The 17,431-nt window shown below is 38.9% G+C and overlaps 1 protein-coding gene across 1 annotated transcript; it reads left to right on the plus strand.

The window, feature by feature from the left end:
* Nucleotides 1-7,659: 7,659 nt before the first annotated feature.
* Nucleotides 7,660-17,181, plus strand: PTGS2 (prostaglandin-endoperoxide synthase 2). The gene is made up of 10 exons (XM_006110862.5): nt 7,660-7,926; nt 8,928-9,044; nt 9,179-9,322; nt 10,086-10,229; nt 10,775-10,956; nt 12,197-12,280; nt 12,556-12,802; nt 13,572-13,858; nt 14,549-14,696; nt 14,872-17,181. The coding sequence occupies exons 1-10, from the start codon at nt 7,713-7,715 to the stop codon at nt 15,279-15,281; spliced, it is 1,977 nt and encodes a 658-aa protein (XP_006110924.3). The 5' UTR covers nt 7,660-7,712; the 3' UTR covers nt 15,282-17,181.
* The last annotated feature ends 250 nt before the right edge of the window (nt 17,182-17,431 follow it).

A 17,431-nucleotide genomic window follows, 5' to 3' on the forward strand; every position in this document is an offset into this window, starting at 1 on the left:
GTGATGGACATATTTTACTTAAAAATGAAGCCTGGCCAACAAGCCCCCTATTGGAGCCAACCCCCCATCTGGCCGCAGCATCATAACACCGCTAAACACACCCCAACCCTGAGCCTATCATACACCAGAATCTCCTGTCCCGAGCCTCTCACATCCCCAGTCTTCTGCCACATCACTACTGCACAATCAATGCCAAGACTTATCAGTTAATCCTATCGATTACACATACTCCTCCCTTCCTGCCTCTGTATCAGTGGCAGCAAAGGGGAGGGAACAGGAGCCGGTGCCCATGAGAAGTTGCCTTTAAACAGGCTCGCCATGAGCACCAGATCTACTGATGCCTCTCACTGGCCAGGTCCCTGCATGTATCAGCTCCCTAAAGGAAGCCAAATAAAAAAGAATACAAAGTTTATGTTTTAGCTCAAGATTGTTAAACCCTTTTCATGGGTAGCTTGGCTCATAACTTTTGAATGTTGGATTACTAGTGATAGCTAGTGATTACCATTTGATTTTTTTCTCTGAATAACATATACCAAACCGTACTATAGTTCACTATCTGTAGTAATGTCCTTGCCACTTTTCAGCAGTAAATATTTTAGCCATGCAGGACACATTATCTGACATATCTATACAAGTGTCATGGGATAAACTGTTTGCATGTATTTGAGGACTGAATCAGCTTTTTCACTGTTCTTTTTTTTCAACACATCAAGAAATAATTAGAACAAGTGTTTGCCATAAATCCATTTTTAATGGTTGCAGTTTGGTATTTGAGCAGCACAAAAAACATCAGAAAGCAAAGTTCATGTTGCAGAGAGCAGCCGGATGCCTTCCTTTTTATATAGGTGGTGTGTTTTTAATTATTTGTTTAATTGTGTGATTTAAAAAAAATTAAATAAGACTTGAATGTGTAAAGTTTTACCCTTGGACACGTTTTGTGCCATGCCCTGTGTACACCTGCATTAAAATGCAGACAAAATCTAAAATAAAATAGCAAATTATCTGCTCTTACCATTCTTTAGGCATATGTGGTCACACAGTAGAAAGCAAACATCTAGCAGAAGAGGGCAGTAAAGCTCAATAAATTTGTCCTCATGTCAGCTGCAAGATTAAGTTAGATTCTATTGCTTCAAGTTATACTTAATACAACTTCCAATGTACAAACACATGCCATCTCACAAAAAACAAGCAAAAATCGCTCTTCAGATGTAATTCTTATGACTCCCAGGGACAAGCCACTTTGGATCATCAATCATGAACCAGAACTCCACTGTGCTGGGTGCTCTGCTAACACAGACGAAAAAAAGACAGACCTTGCCCCAGGGAGATGTCAAAACTTACTGGGAAGACTGAGTTATCAAGAGGAAGCAAATCCCCGATAGTCAGGGTAATCAGTCCAAACCTCCCACCAATTTAGTGGCACAATTGTAACAAGAATGTCCCAGGACCTTCTTCAAGTGTCCTCTAGGACTAATGTACAGCAATTGCTATATCCAGTTGCCTTTTCTTCTAAAAGCAATATCCCAGCTTTAACACCAATATCACCCTTTGCCATTTGATAGCAGATGTCTGGGGCTTTCTTGGTCTATTTCCCAAAGGAGGAGTCTGGATGTATTTTAACCGTAACATGTTTTATTCACACAGCTACACCAGTCCTGGAATAGCAACAATCAGATAGTGCTCAGGCAATTCCCACTTCCAGAAACGTCAGCCCTTCCAGAAACATCAGTTCCTAGGTTGCAGGAATTTATACTAACCCAAAAAATGCTTCTAGATATCTTCCACGGCTTCTCCCAAAGGACGGCCACATAAACTAATGATAATACATCATTTCTTCAAAGAATAAAAACTTGATCACATGCTAAGAAAAATCTTTTAACAAAATATGTACAATGCCACATGTCATTAAGCTCCTTACTTTTAGATGTCATTTTCCTTAATCATAATACTGCAGGTTCTCCCCTTGGAGCTCTGCTTGGTTAGGGTTGCCAGATGGTTTCAACAAAAATACCAGACACACTTGATATTACATATCAATCTACATTACATTTTATTTAGAAAATACTGGACATTTATATTTTCTCAATTTGTTTCCCAAACAGAAAACCCATATACTGTACTGTCCAGTTCAAAACCAGACACCTGGCGACCCTATTCATGGTGGAGGGAAGAAGAGGCCCTTCAGGAAAACAGATCCTCTGCCCATGTAAGAGCAATCGAGCAGTTGCTTAACTTACACCAGTAATGTAGGTCCCAAAGCAACACTACGCCAATGGAAGACATGTGTAAGGTACTTCTACTGTGTCTCTCCCCAAATCTACTCATGTAAAGCCACCAATAAGTCCCCCACATGCTCTCTAACTCAAGGGTGTTCAGGTAGGCTGGCAAGAAGTTTCTGTCAGTTTTGCATGAGAAGAGAATACTGATATTCAAAGGGGCATTCCCTTTGGATACCTGTGATTATAACAAACTGGAGCACAATACTCTTCTTGAATTCACACTTCACGGCTACGTCTACACTGGCCCCTCTTCCGGAAGGGGCATGTAAATTTCAAGAGTCGTCGTAGGGAAATCCACGGGGGATTTAAATATCCCCCGCGGCATTTAAATAAAAATGTCCGCCGCTTTTTTCCGGCTTTTAAAAAAGCCGGAAAAGAGCGTCTAGACTGGCCCCGATCCTCCGGAAAAAGTGCCCTTTTCCGGAGGCTCTTATTCTTACTTTGAAGTAAGAATAAGACCCTCCGGAAAAGGGCGCTTTTTCCGGAGGATCGGGGCCAGTCTAGACGCTCTTTTCCGGCTTTTTTAAAAGCCGGAAAAAAGCGGCGGACATTTTTATTTAAATGCCGCGGGGGATATTTAAATCCCCCGCGGATTTCCCTACGACGACTCTTGAAATTTACATGCCCCTTACGGAAGAGGGGCTAGTGTAGACGTAGCCCACATGTTTACAATAATTCAGTTTCACAAAATGGATGAAAAAATTGGCTATTCTATATGCCCCAGAACCATAAGTGGCGTGTGTAATTCTATTGAAGAATGCTATAACAATACGTAACTATGAGATAAGTCTCCAGCTACAGAAACACTATGTGTCTATTTCCATAATATTCCCACTTTGCCAACTTGGAATATCCTGTCCTAGTAAGAAACTTTGCAATATTTCACGTTTTTGCATTTTTTCTATGTTTATTTTTAAAAATACTTCTAATTTAGTGCTTTTACAAATTTATAAAATCACAGTCATGCTGCAGAGAAACCATGCATAAAAGTCTATCAAGAAGCACCCCAAAGCAGCACTGGTATACTGATCACTAAAATGGCTTTCTATTTTTCTAGCTTCCATCTAAGCCCCTCAATGCATTTCACAAACACAAATTTAGCTCATAAAATCCCCAGAGAAGTAGGGCTATATTCTCATTTTACAGCTGAAGGTATTGAAGAAAAGAAGTTACGTGACTTACTGAAGATCACACGGGAAGTCTGTGGTTCACACTGAACTCATTCCGATCACTTGACCCATCTTTTGCTCTCATTAGGAAACCAAATTCAGCACTGTAGGCTTTTGATTAATATTTTAGGCAATCGTCTCTGTGCTAGGGTTCAAACCACTAACTCAGCGGTTCTCATACTATGAGCTGGGACCCCAAAAAGGATCACAACCCCATTTTAATGGGGCGTAGACTTCATAGGACTTTAGGCCAAAGCCCAAGCCCAAGCCCCACTGCCGAAGACTGAATCCAAAACCTGAGGGCCTCAGCCCTGAGAACTGGGCTCAGGTTGCAGGCCCCTACCCTGGGGCTGAGGTTTTTGGGGTTCAATTTTGGCTTCCATGCCTGGGGCAATGGGACTCACATTTGGCTTTTGGGCCTCCTGACCCAGAGTGGTACTGTTTGGGAAGGCTCAGGCTTTGGTCCCCTCTCCTGGGGTCGGTCATGTAGTAATTTTTGTTGTTAGAAAGGGGTCTGAGCACAATGAAGTTTGAGAACTCCTGACTAACCAATTGAGGTTAGAGGAAAAACATCTCCGGTGACAGATTAGAGTTGCCCACTAGGCATACTTCTACACTGTGAGAAACAAACCAGAACAATCCCGTGGCAGAGTCTCAAAGTCTGAGTCAGCTGGCTCAACTTTTCGAGGCCATGCTCAATAGCAGGGTAGACGTTTAAGCTCATTTCCAAGACTCTCCCTTCTCACTGCATTTCCGAGATCAGCTCTAGCCTGAGCTCTGCTATCTTTAGCCCCCACAAGAGGAGGCTAAGTCACTTGAACATGGTCCTGGAACTCAATGCCATGGGTTTTTTGGTTATTGATTTTTGTTGGCATGTAGACATACTGGGGGCTGGGTGGTGTTTGAGAATATTAGGGCGGTTTGTCTTAAATATGCAACTATGCCCCCCCCCCCCATCCCTCAAAAATCCCCATTTTTCCCACTTGCTATCTGGTCAGCCCAAAACAAATCCTAAGGAGTTTATTGCACTTTCCTCTGAAACATCCAGAACTGACCGCTAATGGATTAAATAAACCTTTAACCTGAGTCATATTGCCATTTCAAATGCATTCTTTTAGTTAACTTATATAAAATAAAGGTAAACCATTACCTAGGACTTATATGTATTCTGTAAGAGATGTATGGTGGAGGGAAGATTAAACAACTGTTAGCAGAGAAAAGGTTATATTATCATTTCTGAATAAAATATGTGAAACCAAAGCTTATCATGGACAGAACAGCTGACAATGCCTCTGCAGACATAAAATGAAATATTTTCTGAACTCTTTTACCTATTTTCTTTAATCATAAAGACCAAATGGATTCACTTAAAACATGTAAATTAGCTCTTTCTCCTTACAGAATCATAGAATACTAGAACTGGAAGAGACCTTGAGAAGTTATCAAATCCGGTCCCCACCCTCATGGCAGGACCAAGCACCATCTAGACCAGTGTTTCTCAATCAGTGGTAAGAGTACCCTTAGGGGTACTCAAGAGAAGTCTGGGGGGTACATCAACATAGCTGAAATTTGGAGAAAAGTGAATTTTTGTTTTTAGTTTTACAGCATTTTATTATTTTTGTACTTTTTACACCCAAAAATTACATCGCCCACCAGACAATGATTAAGTTGTTTACACAAATGTGTTGCAACAGTAGAAAAAAATGGTGCATTTGAAAACTGTAGGTACTGGGGGCACTTTTAACTTTTTTAAAGGGGTACTTTATACAAAAAAGGTTGAGAAACACTGGACCTAATAAATGGTTGTCAAACCTGTTCTTAAATGTACCCAGTGATGGAGATTCCACAACCTCCCTAGACAATTTATTCCAACCTAAAGCTCCCTTTCTACAATTTAAGCTGATTGCTTCTTGTCCTATCATCAGAGGCTAAGAAGAGTAATTTTTCTTCCTCCTCCTTGTGATACCCTTTTAGGTATTTGAAGACTGCAATCATGTCCCCTCTCAATCATCTTTTTTTCCAGACTGTGTCTTCCTTCATAGGACATGTTTTCTAGAGCTTTAATCATTTTCATTGCTCTTCTCTTTACCCTCTCCAATTTCTCCACATCTATTCTGATATGTGGAGCCCAGATCTGGACACAGTGCTCCAAATGAAGCCTGATGAGCACAGAATAGAATTATTTCTCGTGTCTTTCTCACAACATTCTTGTTTTAATGCAACATTCTTGTTTTAATGCATCCCAGAATAGTGTTTGACTCATATTTAATTTGTGTTCTACTATGACCTGCTCCTTTTCTGCAGTACTCCTTCCTAAACAGTCATTTCCTATTCTATATATGTGAAACAGATTATTACTTCCTAAGTAGAGTCCTTTGCATTTCTCCTGATTAAATTTCATCCTATTTACCTCAGACCATTTCTTCAGTTTGTCCAGATCATTTTGAATTATGACCCTACCTTCCAAAGCACTTGCAACACCTCCCAGCTTGGTATCATCTGCAAACTTTATGAGCGTATTTTCTATGGTGCCATTATATAAGTTGTTGATTAATATATTGAATAGAACCAGTCTCAAAATTGACTCCTGAGGAGCCCCACTTGTTATGCCCTTCCAGCATGACTGTGAACCATTGATGATTACTCTCTGAGAATGGTTAGCCACCCAGTTATGTATCCACCTTATAGCAGCCCCATCTAGGTTGTATTTTATTATTTTATTAGAAGGCTATGCAAGACCATATAAAATGCTTTACTAAAGTCTAGGTGTACTATGTCTACCGCTTCCTTCTTATCCACAAGGCTTGTTAGCCTATCAAAGAAAGTTATCTGATTGGTTTGATATGATTTGTTCTTTACGGATCCATGCTGGTTGTTACCTATCTCCTTATTCTCTTCCAAATGTTTGCAGATGAATTCCTTCATTATTTGCTCCATTATCTTTCCTGGCACAGAAGTTAAGCTGACTGGTCTGTAGTTTCCTGGGTAGTCCTTATTTCCCTTTTTATAAATAGGCACTATATTTGCCCTTTTCAAGTCTTATGGAATCTCTCCCAACTTCCATTTTTCAAAGATGATAGCTATTGGTTCAGATACCTCCTCTATCAGCTCCTTGAATATTCTAGAATGCATTTCATCAGGCATTATTTGAAGACATCTAATTTTTGTAAGTCATTTTAACTCATTCTTTTCCTATTTTAACTTCTGAACCTATCCTATTACCACTAGCCTTCACTACGTTAGTCACCAATCTTCTTGGTGAAAACTGAAACAACAAAGTCATTTAGCACCTCGGCCATTTCTGTTTTCTGTTATTGTTTCTCCCTCTTCCCTGAGCAATGGGCCTACCCTGTCCTTGGTCTTCCTCTTGTTTCTAACATATTTGTAATATATTCAAATATATTTGTAGAATGCTTTCTTGTTACCCTTTATATTTAAACTAATTGTATTCATGAATAATAGTGATACGGCATAATGATTTTATTAACATTTTAATTAACAACACTTTACAAAGACAACCAAGACTAATGGATTTAGGGGGGGAGTGAAGGAGAATGGTCCCAGCTTTCCTGGAAGGTGTTAGCTGTTTGTGTTGAGCAGCACCACAGAACCCAGTGGTGACTGGAGCTTTCGGATGCTACATGGCTGTAAATGTTTGAGAGTCGCCTTCATTCTGAAAAAGTCAGCCAGGGCATGGTGCAGTCCCAAACCAGAGGGGTGCAGACAAGACAAACCAGGCTCCCCAAAGACGTTCTCTGAGCGCCCCTGGGGTGGAGCATATCGTATTCTACGGGGAGACCTGAGCAATTATAGGGGGTACGGTACATTATTCCGGCCGGGGCCGGTTCTTCTGCGTGGGGGCTAATTCTGAGGCGGCATCTTATGCTTTGTGGCCGCTCACTGCGGAGGCTGGAAGAAGTCAGGGGGCGCGTGGCGACGGCACGAGGGAAAACAACGCCAAGACGCTGCCGCTTGGTTCTCTCTTTGGAGAGGATTCAAGCCCGAGGGCGCGCGAGAGGGGGGGGGGCCCTCGCCGCACCTCACGCGACCAGCCTCCCAAACCCGGGATGGGGAGGGGCTTGGGAAACTGGCCTGGGGGAAGGGGTGGAGAAGGGATTCACCGACCCCGAATTGAAGGCGCGTGGGGGGCGTCTGGCTTTGCACACGCTGCAGGAAATTCCCATGTTTGTGCAGCGGGGGGGGAGGGGGGGCTCGGGGCGGAGAGAAGCTAATTCCCGCAAATGACTCAGTAGCGTAGCCATAAATGCAGAGCAGCGAGCGCTGGCCGCAGAACAGATCCTTGAGCACGGGCAGCAGCAGCAGCAACTCCGGCTCCTTCTCCTCCCCGGGAAGTGACCGGCCCCGCCAGCGCCAGCACCTGACCAGCTCTCGGCGTGCGACTCCCGCCTGCGAAGAACCGCGGGCTATGATTGTGTCCTGCGCGCTAGTCCTGGCGCTCCTGCGCGTCGGCCAAGCAGGTTAGTGCCCGACCTCTCCTTGCACGGCTCGAAGCAGCAGCTCGCTGACAGCTGCCTGGCGTTGTGCACAGCACGACAGCCCCGGGGCTGCCCAGGAGCCAGATGCACCCTGTGCTGGGGGCATCCCTAGCCTCTGGCTCCAGAGCCGCTGATGGGATGGATCGCTCAATGCACAGAAGACTGGGTACTGGACTTGAAGGACCATTGCTGGGATCTAGTTTGCTATTAATTATTATTATTACTAAAACTACCACGTTGTCTTAACCTAATCTTTCCTATTTACCAGCCAAAGAAAAAGCACAAAATGCTGTTTTCTAATGTTCCCAGATGCTTTGGTTAAAAGTTGCTTTTGATATTATTAGTAAAGATAGGCGCCAAATGCTAATGTTCAGCCAACATTCAGGTTTCCCAATGTACTGGGACGTTGAGCATGAGGCAAGTGCACACAAAATGCAAGCTGACCTAGGAAACTGGAAAATCCAGTTAAAGGAGTTAATGAAGACATGGTAGCTCATTATGCTCACTTATTAGTTAACCCAATTTTCATTGAATTCTGAGACGAGAATTAGGTCTAGAGAACTTACGATTTTTCATTTTCCCTCCATTTACTTCGGGTAGCTGTGTTAGTCTGTATCTGCAAAAAAAAAAAAAAACCAAGGAGGACACAGGTCTCTTCATTGTTACAGCTTGTGGTCATTGTATGTAGTTGAAAGTAATTATCTCATATATGGGATATTGAGAGTTACATGAACGTTCTGAGAGGGGTCATCAGTTTTCTAATAACGCCTCCCCTATACAATATCGACTGCAAATGAATCACTCATCATGTAAAAAGAAAAAAATATTGTTCAGTAGCTTTTAACAAGATCAGTATAGGGCTTAGTCTTAACTGGACCTACCTACAGTTTGACTATTTTCTGCCTTAATTCTCAGAAAATGGCTTGTGGAGAAGAAAACATCCAAATACTATTTTATTAACATTACTCTCATTTTCATTACAGCTAATCCTTGCTGTTCAAACCCATGTCAGAACAGAGGAGAGTGTATGACGATAGGTTTTGACCGATATGAATGTGACTGTACAAGGACAGGATTTTATGGGGAAAATTGTACTACACGTAAGTATCTGAAAGTTTTGCTTTAATAATGACACTTGAAAGCTGCAAACCATTGGTCAAGTATTTTACTTCTATGGTATTTAATCCTCATAGCTAAATCATATATTCTTAATCTTTCCCCTTAATGCTCACAGCTGAATTCTTGACCTGGCTGAAACTGACATTGAAACCTACTCCAAACACTGTCCACTACATCCTCACTCATTTCAAAGGCGTCTGGAATATAATAAATAGCATTCCCTTCTTCCGTGATTCCATCATGAAATATGTATTGACATGTAAGTATCCTCTCCTTTCACTATTACCCTTCAGTTGCAGATGTTGGGCACAAGACTTTAAGAGAATATTCTGTTTCTTAGTTATTTTATATGCAGACATACATTTTCTACCTCATACCTATCTCAAGTATGTGTGTGTGTATCTTGGGACAGGAAATGTAGAAAGCAGAAGCAAGGCATATGTTTCACTCCATAATAAGGAGGCAACCACTAGGAGTGAGAGAACAGATAGGAGAGATTTTCTTTTATGCGGAGGTCCAACACTGATCAAAATTGACACATTTATAAAGCATGTAATTGGTTGAACTCTGTAATTGAATTCAGTAATTCAAACATTATATATACACACCATTTTCCCTCTAAATGAGGTTTTAGTACTAGGAAGTACCACACTGTAAATTTGCTCTTAAATAAGGACAGCTCCAAACAAAAAGTCTGGATCTCAATGTACTTCAAAATGGGAAGTGGTTCAGACTCAAACTGAAACTTCATAGCTTGCTTTTTATCACTGTATAGAGTGAAATAAAACACTATACTCCCATATCAGCAAATTTTGGTAACATTTATCTGAATCCAAACTTCGAGCCTCACCCCATTTCTGCTATAAAATAATCAAAATATTTTCACCTTACTAACTTATGTGATGCTATAGAAATCAATGGGACTATTCACAAAAAAGGTAGAAAGGATTTGGCTTTGTAGCTTATTTCTTAGAATTAAATTTACTTTTTAAGACCAACCTTATTTTTTTTTATTATTTTAGCAAGGTCACATTTGATTGACAGTCCACCAACATACAACAGCCAGTATCATTACAAAAACTGGGAAGCCTATTCCAACCTTTCCTTCTACACTAGAGCCCTTCCACCAGTGTCACCAGATTGCCCAACACCCATGGGTGTTAAAGGTAAGGAATTAAAGAGATTTACAGTGTTTAAGAAGTGTGGGAGAGTCAATTTATTTTGCCCTCTTGGAAAACATTTAACAGACTTTTTTTAGAGAGCTACACTTTGAAATCTGTAACAGCATATTATAAAATAGTTGTGTATTGTATATGTTGTATTGGTTTGGATATACTGCACAAAAAGCTAAACTCTCAGTAATGATTTACAGACTCCGATTTTCATTTTTGAACAAAAATGCTAGAAATAAAAGAAAGAAATTGAAAAGACTGAGTTGCAGATTTAGCATAGCAGAAATGAAGATATATAGCAAACAACTTGTATTTTATACTAAAATCAAGTGAGTAAGATTTGTAAAAGTTATAGCTAAGTTGTCAGGAATAAATCGATGAGCTCGACTGAGTTTGTGGAGCTTTGCTAGTTTATACCAGCTGAGGGTCTAGCTCATAAGATTGATAATTGTTCTAAGAAGAAAATGACATAGTTGGATTGAATGAATCATTTTCTCAAAATATAAAGGAAAATAAACTGATATGATTTTAAATTTCAGGTAAGAAGGAGCTCCCAGATTCCACAATGGTTGTGGAGAAATTTCTGCTGAGACAAAAATTTATTCCCGACCCACAAGGCTCAAATGTTATGTTCACGTTTTTTGCTCAACATTTCACCCACCAGTACTTTAAGACAGATCACCGCAGAGGGCCAGCCTTCACCAAAGCTCTTGGCCATGGGGTAAGTTGTGTCAAAGTTGTGACTCACTGAAAAGTTCTGCAAAGTTTATCAATCTTTGTGTCAAGAATGACATTCTTCAGAATCTCAGAGGGGTAGCCATGTTAGTCCGTAATATTAAAAACTATAAGCAATCCTGTGGCACTTTAGAGACTAACAAAAATATATAGTACCATGAACTTTCATGGGCAAAACCCACTAGACTAGAGGAGCCTAAATAATTCCATTACAAATATTGAGTGATTTAATTCCTTTATCTGCATAGACTGAGTTTTCCAAATGCAGTGTTATTGTAGTCTCAGAATGCCAGCCAAATTTACTGAGACACCAAAAGTTTTTTCTATTGGACTCTTTCTATCAGACATAAGGACTACGTCTAGACTGGCATGATTTTCCGGAAATGCTTTTAATGGAAAAGTTTTCCGTTAAAAGCATTTTCGGAAAAGATCGTCTAGATTGGCAGGATGCTTTTCCGCAAAAGCACTTTTTGCGGAAAAGCGTCCGTGGCCAATCTAGACGCGCTTTTCTGCAAAAAAGCCCCGATCGCCATTTTCGCAATCAGGGCTTTTTTGCGGAAAACAAATCTCTGCTGTCTACACTGGCCCTTTTGCGCAAATGTTTTTTGGAAAAGGACTTTTGCCCGAACGGGAGCAGCATACTATTTCCGCAGAAGCACTGACAATCTTACATGAGATCATCAGTGCTTTTGTGGAAATTCAGACGGCCAGTGTAGACAGCTGGCAAGTTTTTCCGGAAAAGCGCCTGCTTTTCCAGAAAAAGTGGCCAGTCTAGACACAGCCCAGGAGGCATGTACAGTGCTGTAAAATAGTTGTCATATGCTACCCTTTTATAAAAGAGACTTTGCTGTTGAAAAGCAGCTATTTCGCATATCATCAATTATTTATCTGAAATCAGTTACAGTATTATATTATATAGTTTTCAGGCTGTCCATTCTTTTTAGACACAAAATCCACTACTTACGTGTTTGAAGCAAAGTCCTTTTGAATTGATTGAGAATTTAAAAATTCATTGTTATGCATAGTTTGATCCAGTTTTAACAAAGAAGCGTACTTTATTTTTACATATTTTTGTAAGGTATTTATAGGGTGCCAATCATAGTATCCTTAATATGCAAACATTTAAGTCCTAATCCAACTCCCAGTGACTTAAATAAGAATAGGATCCATCCTAAAATAGCCAGAAATGTAGCTTGACTTCATATTTCAAATTTTGTATTTTATAGGTTGACTTGAGCCACATCTACGGAGAGACTTTGGAGAGACAGCTTAAGTTGCGGCTACTTAAGGATGGAAAGCTAAAGTTTCAGGTGTGTTTTTCTTTAAAATTCCTACTGGAGAACAATGGAATTTTATAATTCACATTGTTAATAATATGAAGCCTTGTTAAAACACAGAGGACCAAATTCCACCATGGTGTTAATAGGTCCTATATACGTCAATGGGTGCTATACCCCTAAATGCAAAGGCAGATTTGATCCACAGTCTGTATTTTTAGAATGTGAAAAATAAAATACTGAAGAATTTCTATATATTATCAATGACTCTTAGTGTTTCTCTCTTATGGGTTTTTTTTAAACTGCAGATGATTAATGGAGAAATGTACCCTCCCACTGTGAAGGACACACAAGCAGAAATGATCTACCCTCCTCATATTCCTGAGCACCTGCGATTTTCTGTAGGCCAGGAGGTGTTTGGTTTGGTCCCAGGTTTAATGATGTATGCCACAATATGGCTCAGAGAGCATAACCGAGTCTGTGACATCCTTAAGCAGGTGCATCCAGAGTGGGATGATGAGCAGCTGTTCCAAACTACCAGACTCATATTGATAGGTAAGAAAATCAGACTTTCCTTATTCAACTATTTTATGCAGATACAGAACACAGTGTCAAGGGACTGCATTCTCAAGAATGATTTTGGGTGCCTCTATTATGAGAAGCCAACTTAAAATCTCTTAAAAGCATTTTCCGAGGATAAGGAGATCAAAGCTTTCTGAAAACACATCTCTTTAAGATGTCTTAAGCTAGGCACCCAAAAACAGAGACACACAAAATTACTAGCCACTCTTGAAAATAGAGGGCCAGTTGCTTTTTTTTCTTTAAAAAAAAATAGCTATTAAGTATGTAGAACATAAAAATGTTCTCAATATGTTACAATGACCTGGGAGATTTTTTTTCCTCCCAAACAACTTCACCAGGTTTAATAATAGAATAAATTTTTTTGGCTTGTTAAATCACAAGGACATTTTTTAAAAGTTTTATGACCATTTGAGAGTTCATGGAAAAAATAGTCCACTGTAATCAATATCTTAAATGCTAAGCTATGGAGGAAATTCCTAAATCAAGTGGCCTTCTGGTTTTTTAAATGAAGGAAAATAGAACTATGAGGTACATTGTGGAAAAGCAGGAACGTGGGTTTAAGGCTATATCTACACTAGCACTTACGTCAGCAAAACTTTTGTCATTCAGGGAGATGGAAAAGACCACCTCCCTGAGCAACATAAGTTTAGCAGGCATAAGCGCAAGTGTGAACAGCTGGCCGAACATTCAGAATTGTTCAAGCAAATAAAATTATCTTTTTCCTGTTTCACTGAACTAACAGGAGAGACCATCAAGATTGTCATTGAAGACTATGTGCAGCACTTGAGTGGCTACCACTTCAAGCTGAAGTTTGATCCTGAACTTCTGTTTAACCAACAATTTCAATATCAGAATCGAATTGCAGCTGAATTCAACACACTGTACCACTGGCACCCACTCCTCCCTGACAGCTTTCACGTCCATGACCAGGAGTACACTTTCGAGCAGTTTCTCTACAACAACTCCATCATGGTGGAACATGGCCTTTCTCACATGGTGAAATCCTTCTCCAAGCAAATTGCTGGCAGGGTAAGTAGTCCTACTCTTAAGATTTTTAGCTCATTGACATGGTCTAGTTTTTTGGGTTTTTTTTTATCCAATTAGCATAAACCAGTGACTAGGCCAAAAGTTTACAGAGAGCTTACTCTGTGAAAAAGAAATATACCTGATAATTCAAATAGTCAAATATAATTCTTATCAGTATTGGAGTTACAAAAGACAAACCAATTTAAAATGTTATTGTGCAGGAGTCCAGATGCTAGTACTGACAGAGCTCCCACTAATTTCAGTGGGACCTAAATTGTAAGAAGGCTTCAGGGTCAAGTTAAAAAATGGTCTTTTAATATTTCAAATATCCTCTTCCAAAGCTTGATATAATTTTGCAAAAAAATCATTTAGTAGTGAATTCCAGTTGTAAAGTTAAAATCCTACCAATCCTGGGCCTCAACAAATGCATCTCTCAGAAATGTAATGCAATAGCTCTAGAGTCTCAATTGAGCTGTTCCATAGTTGTTGAATTCCCCTGATGTTAATGGGAAATGTAGGACTAAAAACCAAAAGGGGGATCATTTTCCTTACTCAGAAGAACCTCCATTCATGCCAATGGAAATGGTTCCTGAGGAAGGAAAGCAGCATTCCACCCAAAATTTATACACACTATACAATTTTTAAGAGTTTGCCCAGAGTTCTTATTATTCTTTGTATCCTTTTTTGCCATAGGTTGCTGGGGGTAAGAACGTTCCTTTTGCAGTAAAGAAAGTAGCCAAGGCTTCAATTGACCAAAGCAGGCAGATGAGATACCAATCCTTGAATGAGTACCGAAAACGCTTCCTACTGAAACCTTTCAAGTCATTTGAGGAACTTACAGGTAAGCGCTATTCTTTCTTATAAAAGATGGGGCCTTTTCTTACAAATGATTAATATGGTAGAAAGGTCATTGTTTGTTTGTTTCCAGGCTTATATAAAGTAGTGGGAGTGGGAAGCAGGATTAACAACCAAAGAAAGAATGCTAAAAGGTACACTAATTTATTAATTTATTACAGGAGAAAAAGAAATGGCAGCTGAATTAGAAGAGCTTTATGGAGACATTGATGCTATGGAGCTGTACCCTGGCCTTCTAGTAGAGAGGCCTCGTCCTGGTGCCATTTTTGGTGAGACCATGGTGGAACTTGGCGCACCATTCTCTTTGAAAGGCCTTATGGGAAATGCTATTTGTTCTCCTCAATACTGGAAGCCTAGCACCTTTGGTGGAAAAGTGGGCTTTGAAATAATCAATACTGCCTCGCTACAAAAGCTCATCTGCAATAATGTGAAGGGTTGTCCCATCACTGCCTTCCATGTCCTAAACTCTGAGGCCACAGAAAAGGCCACCATTAATATCAGTTCCTCAAGCTCCACAATAGAGGATATCAACCCCACGTTATTAATGAAAGAGAGATCCGCTGAACTGTAGTACATCTCTATTTATTTATTTATGTAATTATATAAATTATTATATTTAAAATTGTTTTTAAAAATGAAATCCAGGCAGTTTCTGCTACGTCTTACAAAGACGATGGTTCCCCATTTCAAGGCAGACTACTGTTTTTAAAGGTTTGCAACACTGGATCTGTTGTTAAACATCTTCTGTAACAGAAAGTAGTATTCCATAGTGGATGGGAAATAGTCCAATGTTTTTTATATGGTGTTTTCTTATTAAACTTGACAGTACTTCCTTTTTTTTTTTTTGTCACTTGGCAACATAACGCTACAAGTTATTTTGCCAACGGATATTTTAATTTGAAAATGTATCATCAGAAAACAAGAAAATGTTATAAATGTAAACTGCAGAAATTACTGAATTACAGGACCATAAATAGTAAATTAATGTAAAACAAAAATTATGCAACTTTAAAGGTTTGCATAAAGTCAGCAAAAGAAAAAGTTTAAGTTTCTCACATATACTACCTCACTATCTTTGCACATGCTTTATATCAACATTTAATGAAGAGCCTAACTTTTATTTTCTGACTTTGGATGTTGAAACCTATGCATAATCCTTCCACTAATATTCTTTTTAAAATTAAAATTTATATTATACAAATATATAATTGGCGTTTAAATCCGATTTTGGCATTTGCACAAGTGAATAAGTTGGAGGGAAACATTTGCTGCTGTTTAGCTAAAAGTAGTTATTTGTCAGGCTGGGATAACAGGGCATTTATATTTTGATAGCTGTGTTTTATATTGCAAGAAATCAAAACAAGAAAATATGCAAATATTTTTAGACTAGCACTTTAAATTTTTACATGAAACCACCATTTCATTATTTATAAGTGTGTATAAAATGGCATTTTCTAACTACCGGGGAGATTTAGGTAGAAAAAATACAATTATTCAGGCTGGAATTGATCTGAAAGCACTTTTTTTGGAGTGGGATGAATTAATGGCCAGGGAGCCTTGTGGACAAGCCTTCAGTTTCAAATCACTTCTGAAAAATATAGACTCCCCAGTGCTGTGTCTACTGCATTTATAATATAGGATAGAAATGTGTTAGCATCAATATGGTCCTGTTAGAATTTCACTGTGACTTTCCCTAAATTTCTAGTTACTTGTTTTTACACTTTGATTATTTTAATTAGGCTGCTTATTTAATGAGATGATAAATTATTTTAAATGCTGAAAACTGAAAGAGGAACGTGTATGATGATGGAAGGTTTTGTACTGATATGTTTGGGGATATTTTTATGTATTTATTTTTTACTATGCAGTGCACAAAATGGAGAAAGCACACTGTATGCGAACAGATGTTGAGGTTTCTTATACTCAGAATTCTAATGTTCATGAATGGAAGACTATTCAGGAGGTCGTCTGAGATGTTAAATAGATCAGAACATGTAATTCAGGTTCATTTACCTCTTAATTGAGAACATACCCAAAACTTCCCAACATTAATTTATTCTAGAAAAACAATTATTTATTTTAAAATCTGCACCATCTTGTTGTCCTCTCTATCATAATCCCGAACTAAGTTAGTTTTCAGAAGTAGAGCCTAATTCTTGTAGTTCTTTGTATCTGGAAACTCTAACATTGTGAATTTAATGCAATTTAAATGTAGACCATAAGCTGCATGGGAAATATAGGTCTTCCTCTATTTTGTGCAATGCAAACTCAATGTCATCAGCATTCAAATAAGTTAGGGTTAAATATTATTAATTAATATCTGGGAGAATTGATATGATTATCATGGAATTGACAACCTTAGATTATTTATTTGTAATGTTTTATAATATGAATGGGTTTTTCATGTTTATTTTTCTACAAAAATACATGTTTAAAATGAAATTGTTAAAATAAATAATTTGAGAATGTTATCTGTGTGTACTGGTATTTGATACATGATTTCAGTAGCTCACTTTTAGTTTCACCACAATAGTATCACAAGGATACCAGATCCCCTCCCATCCAAGAATTCACCATAGAACATCCATTAAATGTATTAATAATGCAAGATTAGGGTAAATCAAGATCTAGAATTTGTATCTTTGCATTAGGACTTCCAAAACTGTATTTAAAATTTGTGTCAGAAAAGTGTTTCTGGGTTTTTTGTAGAAGATGAGGGGG

This window comes from Pelodiscus sinensis, chromosome 9 (assembly GCF_052426305.1).
Source record: "Pelodiscus sinensis isolate ZL-2025 chromosome 9, ASM5242630v1, whole genome shotgun sequence".
Taxonomy (NCBI): Eukaryota; Metazoa; Chordata; order Testudines; family Trionychidae; genus Pelodiscus; species Pelodiscus sinensis.